Below are 19,513 nucleotides of genomic sequence, written 5' to 3' on the forward strand. Positions count from 1 at the left end.
GAAGGTGGGGTGATAAGCAACAGGGTTTTCCTTAATTAGCTATTTCTCCCTCAGGATTTCCTTATTCTCAAGAGGTGCGAGGAAGGAGATTTTGGGTTTGGCTTCACCTCCCATTGCTGCCATTTTGGGGTGGCTCACTACTTTCCCTCAAAATTCCACTGGTGCCTGAAACCTCAGAAAGACTGGGGACGTCCGGGTTAGATTCTATGAATAACCTTTCAGAAAAAAAGAAACTGGCCCATTGTGCATGAAGCTGTGGGGGCATAGTGGGGCCTCCTCACGTTTCTCCATTTACGCAAGAGAAGGCTCCCTGCTATCTGCTGCATGGCTTGCCTGCCTCTACTTCCAGATCGCTCCCAGTAGTTGCAAGATTGCTGGCTTTGTTAAAGCCCTTTAAATTGCTGTTATATCGATATTGCTGTTGCTGTTATGTTGTTATATTGATATTGCTGTGTTTTTGAAGCAAAAGAATCAGATACGGCTGTTCTCTGAGGGAAGAGACGGATTTGCCTTGGTGGACCCTGGCGGGCTCATGGGATTTTTCTCTCCACTGTCCCCCAGCTCTTTCCTCACTGCTGCTGCTTCCATCCGCTGCCTCCCCTTCCTCCCTTCCCTCTCTGTCCCTCCCTTACAGAGCAGGGAGTAAGGAGTGGAGGAGGGAAACTGGATGGAGCAGAAACCCAGAAGTGAGGGAAAACGGTCATTTCCCCACTTACCTCGACCATCCTTTGCTGCGTGTTACTCTTAGCACGCATCATTTCTGGTGCGCTCCCGGGCTTCCCCACTGTGCCGTTTTGAGGAGTGCCAGGAATGATGCGCGCTGAGGGGGCGCGAGAGCAGCAGTGTCGGGGCAACTGCGTTGTCGCCGCCCCTGTAGTGGGGAGTGCCGTGGGACCCCGCGCTACTTGGGGAGAGTAGCGCACAGCAGATGGTAAGTGGGGAAACGACCAACATCAGGGATTCCCTGCTCACACTTACCAAGGGGCTTACGTGATCTTTGGTTCTGTAAGTGTAAGTGAATCTGTACAGAAATCTCTGCCACGAAGGACACATTCCTTTACTGTGCAAGAGAGCAGCAGTCAGTTTTTGTTGGCAGGAAAAAATGTGCTTAAATCTAGCAGGCCAGGTGGCCACCAGCAAGCTAAATTACTTACACATTTTCAGTGGACGGCACTGGATTTGAAAACCGTTTCATTGTCTAGGGAATGTTTTAAGGCCAAATTAAATTTATGCTTAAAAATACAGCATAAGTCTTCCAACTCTTATAACTAAACATAAATAATCACTTAGTCCATTCAATTCTATGTAGAACCTACAGAATTGATACATGGACTATATGGAACTGAAGTTTTGTTTCTGAATAGAGAATTGAATGGACTAAGTGATTATTTATGAGTTGGAAGACTTATGCTGTATTTTTAAGAACCTTGTCAGAGAAATAAGGAAATGTAAATACAAATAGAAGTGTTGAGTTGTTCAATTGTATATAAGATTAATATATAAGATTAGACACAGCCAGAGTGCAACGTGTGTATTTTTGAGTTTATTTGGGCTAATGTTGACATTGCACTCTTAAAGATAGTTGGTGATTGTCTAAAACAAACACAACATGCAACTGAATTACAAGTGTTAGAGAACAGCGAGCAAAGGGTTAATTTCCCTTTTAAACACAGTTTGCTCTGCATTCCTACACAAATGGCCTCCTTAGATTCCTCTAATGAAAGAGAGAACAAGTGCTTCAAAGCTGAAGTGCTCTGTATAGCATGCCCATCCTTTAAGCAAGCAGCCATAAATAGCGCCAACATTTTAAAATGAATTCCATGCTCACAGGGCATGTCAGTGCCATTTTGGATGAGCTACAATATGTGCACCCGGCCAATAAGATGTCCACTGCACCAGACCCTGACATAGATCAGTTCCACGCTGCAATCAGGGCTGGTCCTTACGTTAATGAAGATTCCCTTATTCCTCTTCCCTTCTGCTAGATTTCCAAACCCATAATGTTCCAAAACCCGTAATGTTTTGTTAATTCACAGATACAGTCTAATATTGTTTCTGTTTTCTCTAACATCATTTGTAATGGAAAGGCTGTTTTAATTAGCACATTTCTGTAGCTTGTTTTAAGTTCCTGTTCTCAAGATATCTGCATGTGGAAGGAGAAACGTCCATGTTAAATGGTCCTCTCAAAAATCTCAGCAATGGAAAGAGGAGGAAAGTTATTTTATTCTTTAAGGTGTTTTTCTTTTTTCCCTTTTTTTTGTGAGCCAGAAAAATCAAACTATTAAAACTCTTTCCTGTACTCTCTTTATTATCTGTTCTCTTTTTCTTGTGTAATAATTCTCAACAGTTGTCATCATACATCACCCTTTCGTCAGTGTTTAGCTATGACAGGACAGCGATGGTTCAGGGTAGCTGTACAAAACACGTCTGCAAGAACCTGGATAAACGTCTAGGGCCAAAGTTGGTTAAAGCCATCATAATGCATGCCAGCATTAACACTTTTCAGTGAATAGATGGAATGGAACTGTAGGATCAGTTCAGAGGACCTACTTTTCTCCACTATGTTGAGATTCTTCTGGAATCATCACACAGTGCTGTCTTCATGGAATTTGTATCTTAAATCCAATGAACATCTTCAACCCCCATACATTCAGGATCCCCCTCCAGTTTGTACAAACACATGGTGCACTTACAATGTAATCATTGTTGTGTTAGGTCTTGATCCTTGAATCAATAAACGAACTCTGGATTGTTCATCAGTAGCATTTATTGGAAGGCAACGAAGCACTGAGCTTGCAAGTAGCCAGTTCTCACAAACCTGGTTTTTGCTCCCTTCTTTATTCAGAAACAACCCCCCCCCTCCTGTTTTCTGAAAGAATGTGAGAAAGAGTTATTTTGGCACTGAGGCTCTCCAAGGTCAGCAACAGATAGAGGTACAGCCACCTGGACATCTACCCCCACGAGTCAATGGAACCATTCCTTTTCCCATGGGAGAGGAAAGTGTCAGGGATAAGCCTAGTTATTTACAAAGCATGTGAAACTATAAAGGAAAGATCACAGGCAGAATGCCCCAATTCAGCAGTGGTAACATATAGCAGGCTGAATGCATATATCTTGTAGCCATTTCATTGACAGGAATGTATTTCAATCACCCAGATACAATCAAGCTACATTGGTTTAGGAATGCACCTCAATCAACTAGGTGCCATCCCTGATAACTTGCTCATTAGGAAATGTGCCATTTGAAATCAGAAAAAGAACTTCTGAGTAAATACACTCAGTACTTTTTAGATGCATGCAGAACTTTTGCTTCAAGTATGTTTCTCCGTAGAAACTACTAGGACCGGGACTTTTTCAGCCTGATAGAATGCTCTGTCTGAGGAGATCAGGGCCCTGTATGATCTTATGCAGTTCCTTGGGGCCTACAAGGCAGAATTGTTCCACCAGCAGAGGCGTAGCTGGGCCAAACTGCGCCCGGTGCGCATTCCACATTTTAGGCCCCCCGTGGCATCCCCCCGCCCCCTGCGGAGCCCCCCCCGTGGCGCCCCCTTCCCACACTTACCTTAGTTCCTTTTTCAGAACTTTTTTAGGCTTCAAAAGGCCTCAGTAAAAAAAAAGACCTGATGGGAACTATACTTCCCAGGATACCTTGTGAACCCCAAGGTCTCCTGGGAACTGTAGTTCCTCAGGCCGTTTTTACTGAGAACAAGGCCTTTTGAAGCCTGAAAAAGTTCTGAAAAGGAACTAAGGTAAGTGTGGGAAGCGGGTGAGAGGCACGGGGGCACTGCAGGGGGAAGGGGGAGAGGCCTGGGGTGATTTTGTGCCCCCCCCCAGGCGTGCGCCCGGTGCACGAGGCACCCCCCATCCCCTTGTGGCTTTGCCACTGTCCACCAGCATATAGTCAAGGCAACTACGGTTTACCATCTAGACCTCTCCCCATCCCAAAGTTTGCTCTCCAACCTTTTATCTAGTCAACAGGGCCCTTCAGAATTATGGTTGTTGCCACCAATTACTGTTATGAATTGGACAATTACAGCCGCTTGGATCTAGTGGTATGTTTTATTGTTTCCTGAGATGCTTTTAAATGTTTATATACATAGGTTGTGAGCTGCCCTGAGCCCAGAAGGGGAAGGGCGGCATATTAAATCGAACAAATAGAAGAACTGGGAGCTGTATCAGACCTAATGGTACCCAATTGCACTCACCTAAGCCCATTGACTTCAGTAGGCAGAACTGTGTTTAGGGTTGTATTATGGGCATCTCAATCTACATTCACATCCTCTATTGTTCTACGTTCTCTTTTTCTCGAATCTCCACTGCCCATGCTCTAGTCTTTGGTGCCGATACGAGTAGGCATATTAATATGTATTTCAAACATCAGTCCCAGGAAACATGGCAGTAAAACCTAGATAGGAGGCTATCTAAGTTAAATTACACCTGGGACAAGCAGCGAAATAGCGCTCCTCATCGAGCGAGGAGGAGGGTTACACAGGAGATCCAGGCACCCAGTCCCTTTAAATGCAGTTTAAGGGTGGGCGCTATATTAAAGCAGGAGGGGGGGATGAACTAGCAGGTGTTGTTCATGCTATCAGTCTTCCCAGTCTTCTCGTCTCCCCGCATGACCCTGCTGCCCCCCCATAGATACGCCAGTGAACCTAGAGTCACAGCAGCAGCCCACATCAAGTGATACATGGGATGGGGATAGTTGACTTATTTGCACACTCTCACTGAGAAATACTGTTTTAGTTACCTCTGCTGTTAACTCTTCAGCTGTAGGCATAAGGTAAGAGGACAGTACAAAGGTCTAAATCCAATCTGAATTTTCCACTAAGACTTAGAGAAAAGCGGCAGCAGCTGTAGCCCTTTGGAAATATGATCAGTCTCTTCTGAAACAAGGAGATCCCATTTCATGCTTCCTCTCTGCCAAAAAAGAGGATTAAAACCACTGTGTCGATGGAGGTTTTAAAGGGAAACTCTCTTGCTGATTCATGTCTAGGTCCAGGATTTCCCCTTGCTCCTCAAATGTAATAGTTGTGCCTTTTAAATACAAATTGTGTCCCAATTAAGAAGGATGATTAGCTAGAAACGAGTTTCTTGGTGGCTTTATATAGGAGAACTTGTGACTGCTGTGTTTTGTGAGAAATGGCAATTAGAGGTCTTTGAGCATATTGAGAAACATATATTAAAGCAGGGGGTGTTGCATGTAATTTAAAATGAAGGCCCTCTTAAAACATATTTATTCTGGGATTGTTTGTTTATGTAGACCATACCATTAGTATTTAATTGGCATTTTCCCCAACCAACCCCAACGGTTATTTCAAGGATATGCTTGTCTAATATTATCTTCACATTGACTCTAAGTAAGGCCAGCATGAGAAACAATTGCCCCAATGCTTTGATTCCTTGGGATGCAGAACCGATATCCTGGGTGGGCCCCTTCCCTTATCTGTGAGGAGCTCTGGCTTCTTTGAAAAGCACTCAGACATCCCTACTACCCTGTTTCCCTGAATATAAGACATCCCCTGAAAATAAGACATAGTAGAGGTTTTGCTGAAGTGCAAAATATAAGGCATCCCCCGAAAGTAAGACGTAGCAAAGTTTTTGTTTGGAAGCATGCCCGATGAACAGAACACAGAAAAATAAGACATCCCCTGAAAATAAGACATAGTGCATCTTTGGGAGCAAAAATTAATATAAGACACTGTCTTATTTTTGGGGAAACACGGTATACTTGTGGTGAGGTCACTGCCCATTGTCTTCCCCGTCGACACCCATGTGCCAGTTCACAGATGTCCACTTCCCGCTCCCTCAACAAGATATTTCAAAGTGTTAGTTGCCTTGGGAAGTTATTTGAGCCATAGGCAGAGCATAAAATAATTAATGTATGGACACGTGGTCATGCATCCAACTATCTGGAGACCTCATGGAGGAGGACTTTGCCATTTCCCCTCCTACTGTATCCCGCGCCTGAATTTGTGGTCCTGGGAGTGGCCGGAACTTTAGGGTCAATACATTGAGGGTCTGCAGTAGAAGGGGCAATCAGTGGAAATCACCACTCTCTGTTTCAAAGTGCCCTGAAGTCTTCAAAACTACCTGACTCGATACATTTCATAGGATCTAGAACCAGTGAAAATTAAAACACTTGTGACTATTTGGATGTAGTTTCGTTAAATAAGCTGTCAAAGAGTATCTCGTTTCCTCTTTTGGCAGCGCTTAGCAACGAGGGATTTGCCTGTTGCCCTATAAGCCACTCAGATATAATTTTGTGATGATATCTTTGAGGTGGTATTTATACCTGTGGTCTCGCAATACCAGGCTAATATGCCAGGAAAGTTCAAGAGGCGGTTTGTTCCTTTCCAGATACACAGTATGAAAGCCTGTAGAGGTATCAAATTCTCTGATGAACTCGAGTCAAATCTCATTACTTACTAGTATGAACTCGAGTCAAATCTCATTACTTACTAGATGGCAAACAACATGTGCCTTGCTGAAGTTCTGAAATGACTGCTCAAATGGCCAGGCCAAAAAGCAGCAGTAGTTGACTATGGGAGTAGTTGAAAGCAGTAGCTGACAATAGAAGTTCTCAAAAAACAGAAATGAGGATCACCTGAAAAATTAGGATTAAATCCGAAGAACTGTCAATGGAGCAACTTTCACAGAATTGATCCCCCCCCCCCCAAGAAGTGGCATTTCTCCACAAATGGAAGATTCATTCCATTTGGAATGAATGAGCAGCAGTGGCGTAGGAGGTTTAGAGCTCGTATATCTAATCTGGAGGAACCGGGTTTGATTCCCAGCTCTGCCGCCTGAGCTGTGGAGGCTAATCTGGGGAATTCAGATTAGCCTGTGCACTCCCACACACGCCAGCTGGGTGACCTTGGGCTAGTCACAGCTTCTCGGAGCTCTCTCAGCCCCACCCACCTCACAGGGTGTTTGTTGTGAGGGGGGAAGGGCAAGGAGATTGTCAGCCCCTTTGAGTTTCCTGCAGGAGAGAAAGGGGGGATATAAATCCAAACTCTTCTTCTTCTTCTTCTTCACAGGAACAGCGCAAGATAAAATATGGCGCTCCACAGTGGGAACAAGGAATTAACAAACACTGCCTCCACTTGCATGGGTGGTATTGCACTTGCAAAAGAAAAATTTGGATCCAGCCCTCAGATTCCAGACATTTTAATTGTCTCCAGTCTGATCTGAAAGTAAAACAGGAGAGCAAATTCTACTTTCTGTATTGTATTTTGTAATATGGGAGTATACTTGCAACTGGCTTTCACATTAGAAGAAGAGAAAAAGAGTTGTTTTTTTATGCCCTGCTTTTCTCTACCTTCATGGAGGCTGTTTCTGCACAGCCAAGGGAGAGAGTCTGCATTGGCATTAATCATGCCGATGCAGGCTCTGGGGCCGTTCGCACAAACGGCCCCATGGGATGCGCAGCTGTTGGAGCAAGCTCCACACAGCCACGTATTCCCCTCCCCGGCCCCAAATGCCTCCTTACCTTCTGCTGGCAGCCGTTGCTCTGTTGTTGCTCTGAGGAGGGAAGGGGACACGGCCCCATGGCCAGAGCGACGGCTGAAGCACCGGAGGCCAGGGGGTGTGTCCCCTTCCCTCCTCAGAGTAACAACAGAGCGACAGCTGCCAGCAGAAGGTAAGGAGACATTTGGGGCCGGGGAGCGGAGGGGAAAATGCAGGCTTCCATCCGCTGCCGTTCGCATGGCAGCGGATGGAAGCCGGCGTCTGCAGGAAAACTCGCTCCCCAAGCGAGTTCTGAAAACACCGTTTTGGCAGGCATAGTGCGCTGTTGCATCGATTTGGCAGCGGCGCCTGTGCGAAGGGTCCCCGCCAAAACGGTGTTTCACCGGGCTGAAGCCGTTGCTTTCAGCCCGTGCAGAAACCGCCGGAGTCTCAAAGCAGCTTACAAACACCTTCCCTTTCCCACAGCAGACTCCATTTGAGGTAGGCAGCGCTGAACTGTCTCCTGACTAGCCCAAAGTCACCCAACAGGCTTCATGTGGAAGAGTGGGGAAATAAACCTGGTTCACCAGATTAGAGTCTGCCACTTAAGTGGAGGAGCAAGGAATCACATCCAGTTCTCCAGATTAGAGTCCACTTTGCCACACTAGTGTAGAAAGGTTCAGTGCACAACAGAATTGCTGGGACGTATATGGCCAAGCAGTATTTTTCAATTTTCAATTTCAATTTCACTTTATTACAGTCAAAGACCAGCAAATTACAGTCAGGGACCGACAAATTCTATACAACAGAGTGCAATTAGAAGTCAGCAAGTTCTATACACACTCTCATATTGCTTAATTCCGATGTAATTGTAATATATAAATACCCTAAAAACAACACTGAGGGCTAATTTGTTTCACTTTGTCCCATACATACGATGGCAAGCGTTAAAATACGTTCAGTCCATAACTTAGCTGTTAAAATAAATCCAATCTATAACTTGGCATTAAAAAATAAATCCAATCCACTTAACTTTAACGTTAAAAAAATTAGTCCAATCAATAACTTAGCATTAAAATATATATTCAATCTATAACTGTAGCTGTTAAAATGGATTCATTCCATAACTTAGCATTAAAATGAGTCACTTAAGTTAAAATTATTCATATATATGCAATGGGCTTGCTCACTTATTGTCTTTTGGCCTGTTTGCACTCCCATTTACCTGCTAATCCTAGATTAAAATAGTAATAATATTATTAATAATTAATAATGATTATGAGCCATATATATATATATATATATATATATCTGTATCTCTAATACAATATCAGTTGCCTGCTCACTGGTCTGCGTTTCTTTATAACAGATGTACAAAATTTGGCAACCAATCTAGACCAGTTTGGATTTTTGTCTTCCAGGAGCTTCCTTATACATACATTTTCTGGATAGCCCCTGAAATTATTATTTAATATTAGGTCCTAGTATTTTGGCTCTTATTTCTGTAAAGGTGAGGGCAGCGGAGGAGGATGTGGCTCCAATGGTGTCCATTTCTTCTAAATTACAGGAACAGATCCTCCTTTCTTTAGGTATCTTCTTATATCTCCCTTCTAGGATCGCAGACAGGAGCTATGCACATCTCACCAGGGTAATGCCCTTCTGAGTGTATGTATTTCAATGTTGGATACATATGGGGCTGGTGACTGTATGTATCTACGAGATGCCTCTAATGTAAAATCCGGATACTTATGCAGATCTTGTTGTCTAGCAATATCCTGTACCCTTTGCTTGAGAGTGCTTTTTGCTGTAAATATGCGGCCAAGCAGTATGAACAACTGTGTTTCCTAGTGATGACAGCATGGATTACCGATCCCCCATGATGTTTTTAGGCATGGTTTGTTTTGTGAGAGGTATACTTCCAGCAGAATAAATAATTGCACTACATTTATCAAATGGTGGCTCATTTTTTTCCCAAACAGAGATGGTTTTTATGCTAAAAAATGGTATCTGTGAAGCAGTCTATAGGTGTTTTGATATATTTTATGTTTTGCCCATTGAAGAGACTAAATCAAGCTATGTATCATCTCTCAATTTATCCATATTACTTTCAAAATCCCTCAGGAAGCTCTGGTTTCTTTGCAGCTCAGGGAATCGTTTAAAGATATCAAAAAGAAATTCAACAACATGAAGTTCAACTATAGCAAGAAAACAGAGAAAGCTCGAAATCTGAAGGCTCTGAGAATTCAGATTCAGCAAGTTGATGTGTACTCTGAAAAAATGCAGGTAACAATGATAACACTTGGGATATTACCAGCTTGAGATTTATCCCAGTAATATATTGTGATGACTGACATGATCAGATATTTTCACTGTTGCAGATAATGTAATAGAATAGCAATAGCCACATAGTATTTCTCCTTCAATCACTGGCTTAGAGAATATTCGTTCAAAATTGGTTTGTTTTTGTTCCAAATATTATATTACAAAGCCTTAGCTGCTGGGAAGAGAGCCATCAGACAAAGATTTTGGCTTGATGAAAGCTGTAAATATAGCAGTGCAGCAATTGCATTCTGTCTTTCCCTGTTTAATATGTTACCAGAATACATTTCTTCTTGAGTTGTACATGCAAATTTCTTTTTCAAAAATGTCCACTGTATCATCTGCAACAGGTTCTGAGAAAGAAAGTGGAGAATCTGAAGAGGAAAACCCTAGAGTGCTCACAAACTCAGCCGGCCGACAGAGCCACCATTCTCTCTGAGTCAATTGATGAAGTCGAGAAGCAGATCTGTGAATTTAGCAAGATCATGGAGGATTACAAACAAAATCTAGATCTTATGGAGCACCTGCAGCAGATGATGGAAGAGGTATAAATGTAGTTGTGATAAACGACCATTTCTGGGATGTGGGATAAACATGTATTCTCATATGTCCATTATTTCGTGGAAAAGCTAAGGTAGAACGTCCACTTTGCATGTAAAAGGCAGTGACATAGCGCCCATGGGGTGGGGGGGGGCACGCCCCAGTTGGAGCAGCGTTGGAGGCATGACCGAGCCATCTATTCAATGATCAGTGGCATTCACTGGCACATATGGGGAAAATGAGAATTATAATACAATGTTTACTCAAATGCAAGGCTAGATTTTTTTCATAGGTACACCATTAAGAAAAGAGGATGATCTTAAGTTTGCAGTCAAGGTAGAGTTTTGTCCAGTAATTTCTTATGCCTAATAAAGGTTTACTGTACTGTACTGTCCAGTAATTTCCTTTCAAGTCAATACCATACAAACCTATTTGGGGACATGCAATCAGGGATTCACATATGACTGCAGAAGTTAATATTCACCAAATTCTGGACATTCTATAACTTAACAGAAGTATAAGTCAACTTGAACTCTATCAGTGTTCATCAGTAATCAATCCATCAGTAATTCAACAGAAAAAATGTTCTGAATGTACCTGTTCCTTTTCTTCAACATAGTGTCAGTTTTGGTCTGAAGATGCTAGTGCGACTATAATCAGAGTTGAAAAATATTCAGTGGAGTGTAAGACCTGGGAAGCTGTAGAAACCCTCTCCAAGCAATTCAGCAAGTTCATTGAGCCTACAGTCCCGCAACAAGAAGAAAGAATTCAGCAGATTACCAGCCTTGCTAAAGACTTATATGGTATGATGGGCTCATTCTGTGGCATTGTAATAGGGCAAGGAAATGTCTTTGAAAAATAAGGAAAACAGAGTTAATTTCAGGATTGGGATGTTGTGTGGTTTCCAGGCTGTGTGGCCGTGTTCTAGCAGCATTCTCTCCTGACGTTTCGCCTGCATCTGGGGCTGGCATCTTCAGAGGATCTGATAGCAGGAAAGCAAGTGGAGTATATATACCTGTTGGAGTGTCCAGGGTGGGGGAAAGAACCATTGTTTGTTAACAAGTAAAGGGTGCAATTAGCAAGCTAGATTTACATGTGTTGAGTGGGATCCACTCATTAGCATGTGAGTAACAATGAAGATAGCAAGGTCAATAGGTGAGGGCATCTGAATAGAAGTAGCCTGGCTTTGTTCCCTTTGATTGTTTACTGTCTATAGTCATCTTGTGTTTGTGTGGAGCTGATTGTGTGGAGCTGAAATCATCAGGAGAGAATGCTGCTAGAATACAGCCATACAGCCTGGAAACCACACAGCACTCCAGTGATTCTGGCCGTGAAAGCCTTTGACAATTTCAGGATTCTCTCCTTCAAAACAAATTTGTTTGTTAAGTAGGTTTACTTGAGTAATACAATTCTATAAAGAATTCAGCCCTGAGCAGCAAAGCCATGAAAAATATCAGAGCTTTCATCTTTCAAACTAGTTGGAATCTGTGTTTTGCATTCCCAACTTTTATTTCATTGGATTTAAAACCATCATTTCATATCTGAATTTAAAAATCTATAACTAAGAAAGGTGTCAGATCTTAATTCCTTTTAATTGTTTGAAGAAGTAAAGAGTGAAGTGAAGGAGTAAAGAGTGAAGTGATCACCACAATTATATTAGCCTTGACCATTCATGGCAATTACATAAACGTCAGTAGAGTGGAATAATGCTAGCATTACTACAATTATATAGAACATGGAGTGTGAGTTCCCAAACCCTAAAGAATGAGAGGGAGAGTTGATGGAAACTGCCAATTTGGTTTGGTCCAACCCTTAAAGTCAAGTTACAAAGAATGCTGATTTCAATTATGGAGTCCCAAGAATTTGCTTGTCCTTGTGCTGCCTTGGCTTAAATATGACCCAGTTTCTGGGTAACAGATCAAAATGGTCTAGCATGTAGCTACAGGAACTCAGAATTCTGCTAAATAGAGACCTCAGACTATACTCTGAAAAAAATCTGCACGCAATCTGGGTCAAAAGGTGGATCTCATCAGATCTTGGAAGCTAAGCGGGGTTGACCCTGATTAGTATTTGGATGGGAAACCACCAAGGAACACAAGGGATGCTGCACAGAGTCAGGCAATGGCAAAAACCATCTCTGTTCATCTCTTGCATTGGAAACCTTACAGGGACACCATAAGTCAGCTGTGACTTGAGGGCATAAATGCGGGAGGATACAATGGGTTGGATCCACTGATAATTTTCCTCTAACTGAAGCACTTCTGCCTGCAGCTCACCGAGGGCACAGCTAGATGATACAGGGGTGCCGCAGCCATTTTATCTCAGGAATTCTTGTGCTTGGGGGCCTGAACTTGCTCAAGACCGTGGCATAGAAAGAAGGAGAGGCTCCTGTTCTACCACCATGCCAATTTAAGCGCATTTAGGGGAGAGATGGGAGCCCCCCCACTCTCAAAACACAGTCCTAATCAGGATTGGACCCCACAGCACTTTTAAAGCAAGACAATTCCTGAGCACTTCAGAAGGGTCACTGAGCACTTCTTAAGGGTCAAGGGATGTCCAAGAAGAGCATGACAGACAAATAGAGCAAATCAGCAAAAATTGTTCTCTTCTTTCCACTGGCAGAAAATTACTATTGGATCTAACCCAGTATATGTATTATTTCAGGCCCACCCACCCTAGGGGGAAGGAGAGGGGAAGGGGCCCCATCATCTGGTCGTGGCCCAGCCACGCAGGAGGAAGGGGAAGAGGAGGGGAAGAGGACCCGTCATCTGGTTGAAGCCCACTCGCCTTGGGGGGAAGGGTAGGGAGTGGGAGAGGGGAAGGGAAGGGGTATACTTATTTTACCCTTGTGATTATTTTATACTACAGGTTTTGAGGATGGAATGAAGTACATTGAAAAAACAATAACAAAACACAAAGAAGTCCTTCATTCTATCAGAGAACTGTGTAATTCCTTGAAAGACCTTCAAAACCAGCTTGGGGTAACTTTTTCGCCCTTTTTTCTTCTTCAAATGATCTGGACTACTTACAGCCCATGCATCTGTACAAGTACTAAGTTCGTATGTGTGCAGTGTCATCTGCTACTGAAGTCTCCTGGCCTTTTACAGTGGAGGGCAGGGTTATTCTGATGCTCATATTATGTGTGCAGCTGAGTTTGCATCAATACATAAGGAAAATCCATTTTTGTCCCATGTGACGTGGTAGGGCTGTGCAAAGTATTTTTGTTACACTGAATTAAGTGGAAAGCCAGAGTGACAGAGTGACCTGGATTGGGTACTAGAAACCCATATTAGAGATATTTCAGCCACTCATTTCACCTTAAACATATGCAAACAACAGCTGTTAGATTCTATCCCAATTTAGTGAAGCCAAAAAATTGCAACTCCAAATGCTGCTGTACAGATGAAGGAGTACAGTGATTCAGACTGACTTCGGTTCTCTATGGTCCATTATGCATAGAGTGCTTTCCTCAGGGCTCTTCGCTCTGCAGTGGGGTCATAGTGGGGTCTCCTCTTGTTTCTCTGTTTCCACACAAGGAGGTGCCCCACTGTCTACAGTGGGGCTTCCCTGCCCTCACTTCCAGGCCACTCCTGGTTGCCGCAAGATTGCCAGCTTTGTTTTTAAAGCTCTTACATTTTTATATTGACATTTCTGCGTTATATCAATATTTTGGTTCTTTTCACAAAAGCTGGCCATAGATCCCCCAGAAATGCCCACAAGGAAGTGAGGGAAAACCAGAAGGAACAAAAACTCCAAAGTGAGGGAAAACATTGGGTTTCCCACTGCAGAACTTTCAGTATCTGCGGCGCCGTAACACAGAGCGTGCCTGCAAGGAAATCTCTGCCCCGAAGAAAATGTTCCCCCGCTGCAGGGCAGAGCAGCATTCTGTAATTGGCCTATGATTCCCACCAATGTATTTGAAGTCTAGGTGTAACCCCTTCAATAGGACTAAGGTTCATATGTGTTCAGGTGCTATTTTTGTCCCTACGGTTAGCTAGTGCAGCTGTTTGTTTCATTTTACCAGGAAGACCCACAAAAGGAGAAATCTCCAAATTCAGATTGTTTTGATGGAGAACAAGAAATGGAACAAGAGACACAGAAACTGAAGGTAGATCAGGAGAGTGTAAAAGAAAAGGAAAATGAGCCAAAGGAACAGGTTTGGAAGCATTTTTCATCTGAATGTTGTATAAATTATACTGACAAAAATCATTCGCAGTGCCGTCCAAAATAGAATTACACCCTTCTTAAGTCTATTGACTTCAATGGACTTAAAAGGGTGTAATCTTGTTTAGGATGACAGAGCTCTTTGGGGGTTGGGCGGTATACAAGTCTAATAAATAAATAAATAAATAAATATATTTCTGGTAAGACTTACTAACGTTTTCACATTGAACAGTTAAGGAAGCTTTCAAACTGATTAAGCTTAATAATATATAACCAAACAAAACCTGTTTGCCTGTAATTGTTATTCCATTCAAATGCTTTTAATTCTCAGTAGAATTTTTAAAAACTTAAGCTGGATTTAGCCCAAGTTTATTTCTGTAAAATTATGTTGATACCAAAAGAGTGTTCATATAATTGTCATTCCAAACTGAATTTGGACTATTGAATTAGGGTTGCTCCATCCTTAAGTGTTTTCTAGGTTTTCTGGATTTCAGTGCAAACACAATATATGCTAATTATATGCACCGGAATCACATCCCTACCCATCTATGCTCTCTGGAGGATGAGCAAGTTGGCCCTTGAGGGCTTCTGTTAGGGATCCAATTCATGCATATCAAACATTAATTCAGTTTATTTGCTCAAGCATCCAGTTGTGAGAATCATTCACAGGAAGAATCACCCATCTGGAAAACCTATAATGATGGAAACCATCAATCTTATTCATTGAATTATTAGCTTTTCTCAGTAGACAAATTTAATGCCTTTCTTGTATCTTCCATTTATTGTCTTTTTATGCGGATGTGCTTTTAGATGGAGTCAAACGTGTCACCTGAAAGCCCCATTATAACGAAGACAGACAACTCTAACATAACTATCCCTGACAGCACTATCAAGGTAACAATATGGAGTATAATTAGCTTTTTTCCTAATTAGATTTCTTGTAAAATATCGGTGACCTAAATCTTAATTTTATCTAAAACAAAAAAAATTTGGCCTACAAGAAGATTCGCAGCATTTTCTAAAAACTAGGGGAAATAGAACACAATTCTGAAGTGATAAAGTTTCTTAGCAACGAACAGGTGTGATTCAAAAATGGCTCCCTCATGGTTGTTGTAGTTTCCTGGACATGAGGACATGTCAACTTTGTTTCAATTTAAGAATTTTTTTTATATTTAGATCTCTCACATTCTTAATTGACCCGTCCATCAACTCTCACAGTGGCTTACACACAGAAGCTCCTCAGAGCCAAAAGGCATTCAAAGCAGAAATTCCCTCTCAGAAGCTGCTTGTATATATTACCACAGCTGTAGGTACAATGAGTATTAAAGACAGAGTAGGGATTCCAGCAACTAAGTGGGACCTAGGGATTGCCCAGAATGACAACCCATCTCTAGACTCCAGAGATAAGTTTCCCTGGAGAAAATGCATGCCTTGGAGGGCAAACTCAATGGCACTGTACCCCAGAGGTGGGATCCAGCAGGTTCTCACAGGTTCCTAAGAGTAGGTTACTAATTATTTGTGTGTGCTGAGAGGGGGTTACTAATTAGTGATTTTGCCACGTGATTTTTGCCTTAGTTACGCCCCTCCTCTCACCAGTAGTGCGCAGAACTTGAAGTAGTCTAGCAGGAGGTGCACCGGCGTGCGTGGCAGCCTGCGCCTGCGTGCATTCGTTTCCCGCCCAAGGACTGGCACAGCAGCTGCGTCCTTGCCACAGCCCCGCCCAGGAATGCCCCTCCCCTGGAATGCCCGACCACGCCCCCATTCCCCGCCCAGCCCCATTGGCACTACGCCACAGTTTGAATCCCACCACCATGGGAACCTGTTACTAAAATTTTTGGATCCCACCACTGCTGTATCCTACTGAGTCCCCTGCCCTCCCCAGGTTCCTTCCCCAAATCTCTAGAAGTTTCCCTACCCTACCTCTCATCACAACCAGTGGCCAGGGGAAATCTGGCCAGCCTTAGTCTTGCTGGTTCAACCAGTTCACAAGGCCAGTGTTCAACATGAACCATGATATCCAGCAGGCCCACACAGCAGCCTTTGACCTCCATGCTGCCCTGAGGGCCAGACCTATGCTTCTTACTCCTGAGGAGTCTGTATTCAGCCTCAGGGCCCCTGCTGCTGAAGATAGAACAGCTGCCCAAATGGATATTATTAACATTAGGGTTGCCAAGCTCCAGGTGAGGCCTGGAGCGCCCCCCCCCCCCCGGGATTATAACTGCTCTCCAGACTACAGAAATCAGTTGCCCTAGAGCCAGTGGTGGGATCCAAAAATTTTAGTAACAGGTTCCCATAGTGGTGGGATTCAAACTGTGGCGTAGCGCCAATGGGGCTGGGCGGGGCAGGATGGGGGCGTGGCCAGGCATTCCGGAGGCGGGGCATTCCTGGGCGGGGCTGTGGCAAGGACGCAGCCGCTGTGCCAGTCCTTGGGCGGGAAACGAATGCACGCAGGCGCAGGCTGCCACGCACGCCGGTGCACCTCCTGCTAGACTGCTTCAAGTTCTGCGCGCTACTGCTGAGAGGAGGGGCGTAACTAAGGCAAAAATCACGTGGCAAAATCACCAATTAGTAACCCCCTCTCGGCACACACAAATAATTAGTAACCTACTCTTAGGAACCTGTGAGAACCTGCTGGATCCCACCTCTGCCTAGAGCAGGGGTAGGGAACCTGCGGCTCTCCAGATGTTCAGGAACTACAATTCCCATCAGCCCCTACCATCATGGCCAATTGGCCATGCTGACTGAAAGAGCTGATGGGGAATTATCCTCTGAAACATCTGAGAGCTGCAGGTTCCCTACTCCCCGGCTCATAGAGCATAGGTGTCAAGCTTCAGCATGCCTCCAGATGTTATGGACTACAGTTCCCATCACCCCCTGCCAGCCTCATGCTGGCAGGGGATGATGGGAACTGTAGTCCATAACATCTGGAGGGCTGCGAGTTTGACCTCTGTGCCCTAGAGAAAATGTATGCCTTGGAGGGCGGACTCAATGGCATTGTGTGCCACTGAGTTCCCTGTTCTCCCCAGACTCCCTCTCCCAAACTCCAGGAATTTTCTAATCTGGATCTGGCAACCCTATCCCCACATCCTCTGCCAGTAACCGGGATGGTGGTAGGGACCTGGCAACCCTAGAACAGAGACCAGGCACCGTCTTCTGGTAGGAATCAATGTTTTAGTCCTCCCTCTCCCCCCCCCCCCAACAATATCTTCCGCAGAGCAGGTGATTAACCCTCAATCTTTTAACATTTATAAATTTGTAAACCATTTAAAATGAAGTCATGGACATCATTTACAGGTTTGGGAGCTATATTCACATTCTGTAAGGCCTTCACGATTAGAGCAAACTGGGGAATTAAAATGGCCCAGAAGGAAGCCAGGCTTAGTAGCCCCTGTGGCATTATAAGCCAGAACTTTAGTGTCTGCTCAGTATAGACCCAAACAGAGGTGCCAGTAATGAGTGTCGGTCCATGCATTGCTTCGTCCTGTAGTACATACTGGCAGGGGCTGATGGGAATTGTAGTCCATGAACATCTGGAGTGCCATGGGTTCGCCACCATGGTCCTATACCAACACTGGCAGTGAGTGAGCCAACACCTATCTTTAGTGCTGCTGAGCTGTGTGGCCCCCATAGCATTAGAAGAGCTACTGCAGTTTGACTGTGACTGCTGTTGGCTGCCATTAGCCCTCCAGGGCAGTGATCCATTACTAGGCCCTTTCCCTATCAGTTAAATAGCTCACTATTACCACATCCTGCAGCAATGAATTCCATATACATTGTACTGTCAAAGGCTTTCATGGCCAGAATCAACTGGTTGTTGTAGGTTTTCTGGGCTGCGTGGCCGTGGCCTGGTAGTTTTTGCTTCTAATGTTTTGCGCATCTATGGCTGCCACCTTCAGAGGCATGTCACGATAAGATGTGTTTCTCTCCATGGCACATCTTATTGCGCGTGCCTCTGAAAATAACAGTCATAGATGCTGGTGAAACATTAGGAGCAAAAACTACCAGACCACGCCTCCCACATCCAGTGGTGGGATTCAAATAATTTAACAACCGGTTCCGGTGAGGGGATTCAAATAATTTAATAACTGGTTGTTTACAAGCACCATTTTAACAACCGGTTCTGCCGAAGCGGTGCAAAGCTGCTCAATCCCACCACTGCCCACATCCCAGAAAATCCACAACAGCAAATTGATTATACATTCCCTGTCACATTTCTGAATCTACAGCTAATTAATTTATCTTAGTGATCCTTGGTAATATTTAGCTAATTCATTAGGACATGTTCTCTTAAATGCAACCAGCAATAGAATAGTGGGATCCATAACACAATCCATCAGACACTGCACAACTACCATGGCAAGGATCCAGTAGTAATTTCTGCCAATGAAAAGTAGTTTTGTTAGCGGATCTATCACCTCCCCCCTCCTGCTGCAGCCCAAAACGCATCCTGAAATGGGTCCCCCCCCCAAAAAAAAACCAGCATGGGGGCAGGTGGAAGTCTGTAGTCAGAAACAGTAGTTGGTTAAAATCACCTTCTCCTTCTACATACAGAATTTCTTCACTAGATCCAGTCGATATTTGTATTGTTTTAGCCATTTGCCTTTTAAACACCTCTGACATAAAGAATCCTGCATTTATACACAAGTCCTGTTATTTCAGTGGAGGAAACACAAATAACTATGTGTAGTTCCATTTCTAAGGATATTGCTAGATGTTTGGCAACACTACAAAATATAACACTCTACGGGTCTTCAGTTCAGAAATATAATAACAAAGGATGCGACGTACTGTTAGGCTGGATAATGAGGCAGCTGTGGTTTCACACACACTCAAGTCTCTCAAGGCCAAACTATACAAGACTTAAAAAAAAAACTTGTCAGTTCTGGAAAACCCGGACATGACTTGTTAAAAAAAAAAAGCCTTGTGTGGTTTGGCCCTTAGTTGCACATTTCTCTTGCCTGTTTGGCTTCATGTATTTTGAAACAAACCTAGCAGCTGCATAACACTCCAGCCGTCTGAGAATGACTTGAGACCTCTGGAG

The 19,513-nt window shown here is 43.7% G+C and overlaps 1 protein-coding gene across 7 annotated transcripts in view; it reads left to right on the forward strand.

Annotated features, from left to right (window-relative positions):
• The window catches only part of CCDC141 (coiled-coil domain containing 141), a 191,334-nt gene that overhangs the window by 151,709 nt on the left and 20,112 nt on the right, over nt 1-19,513 (forward strand). For 5 of the 7 annotated variants that reach the window (XM_048486091.1, XM_048486086.1, XM_048486089.1 and 2 more), the window contains 6 exons: nt 9,592-9,732; nt 10,119-10,313; nt 10,928-11,111; nt 13,177-13,289; nt 14,333-14,464; nt 15,283-15,366. In XM_048486091.1, coding sequence (XP_048342048.1) covers nt 9,592-9,732; nt 10,119-10,313; nt 10,928-11,111; nt 13,177-13,289; nt 14,333-14,464; nt 15,283-15,366 — 849 coding nt within the window. Of the gene's footprint in view, nt 1-54; nt 1,302-9,591; nt 9,733-10,118; nt 10,314-10,927; nt 11,112-13,176; nt 13,290-14,332; nt 14,465-15,282; nt 15,367-19,513 lie in introns of those variants that run through there. The other 2 variants (XR_007243634.1, XM_048486090.1) reach the window with 2 other exon arrangements.

This window comes from Sphaerodactylus townsendi, linkage group LG02 (assembly GCF_021028975.2).
Source record: "Sphaerodactylus townsendi isolate TG3544 linkage group LG02, MPM_Stown_v2.3, whole genome shotgun sequence".
NCBI lineage: Eukaryota > Metazoa > Chordata > Lepidosauria > Squamata > Sphaerodactylidae > Sphaerodactylus > Sphaerodactylus townsendi.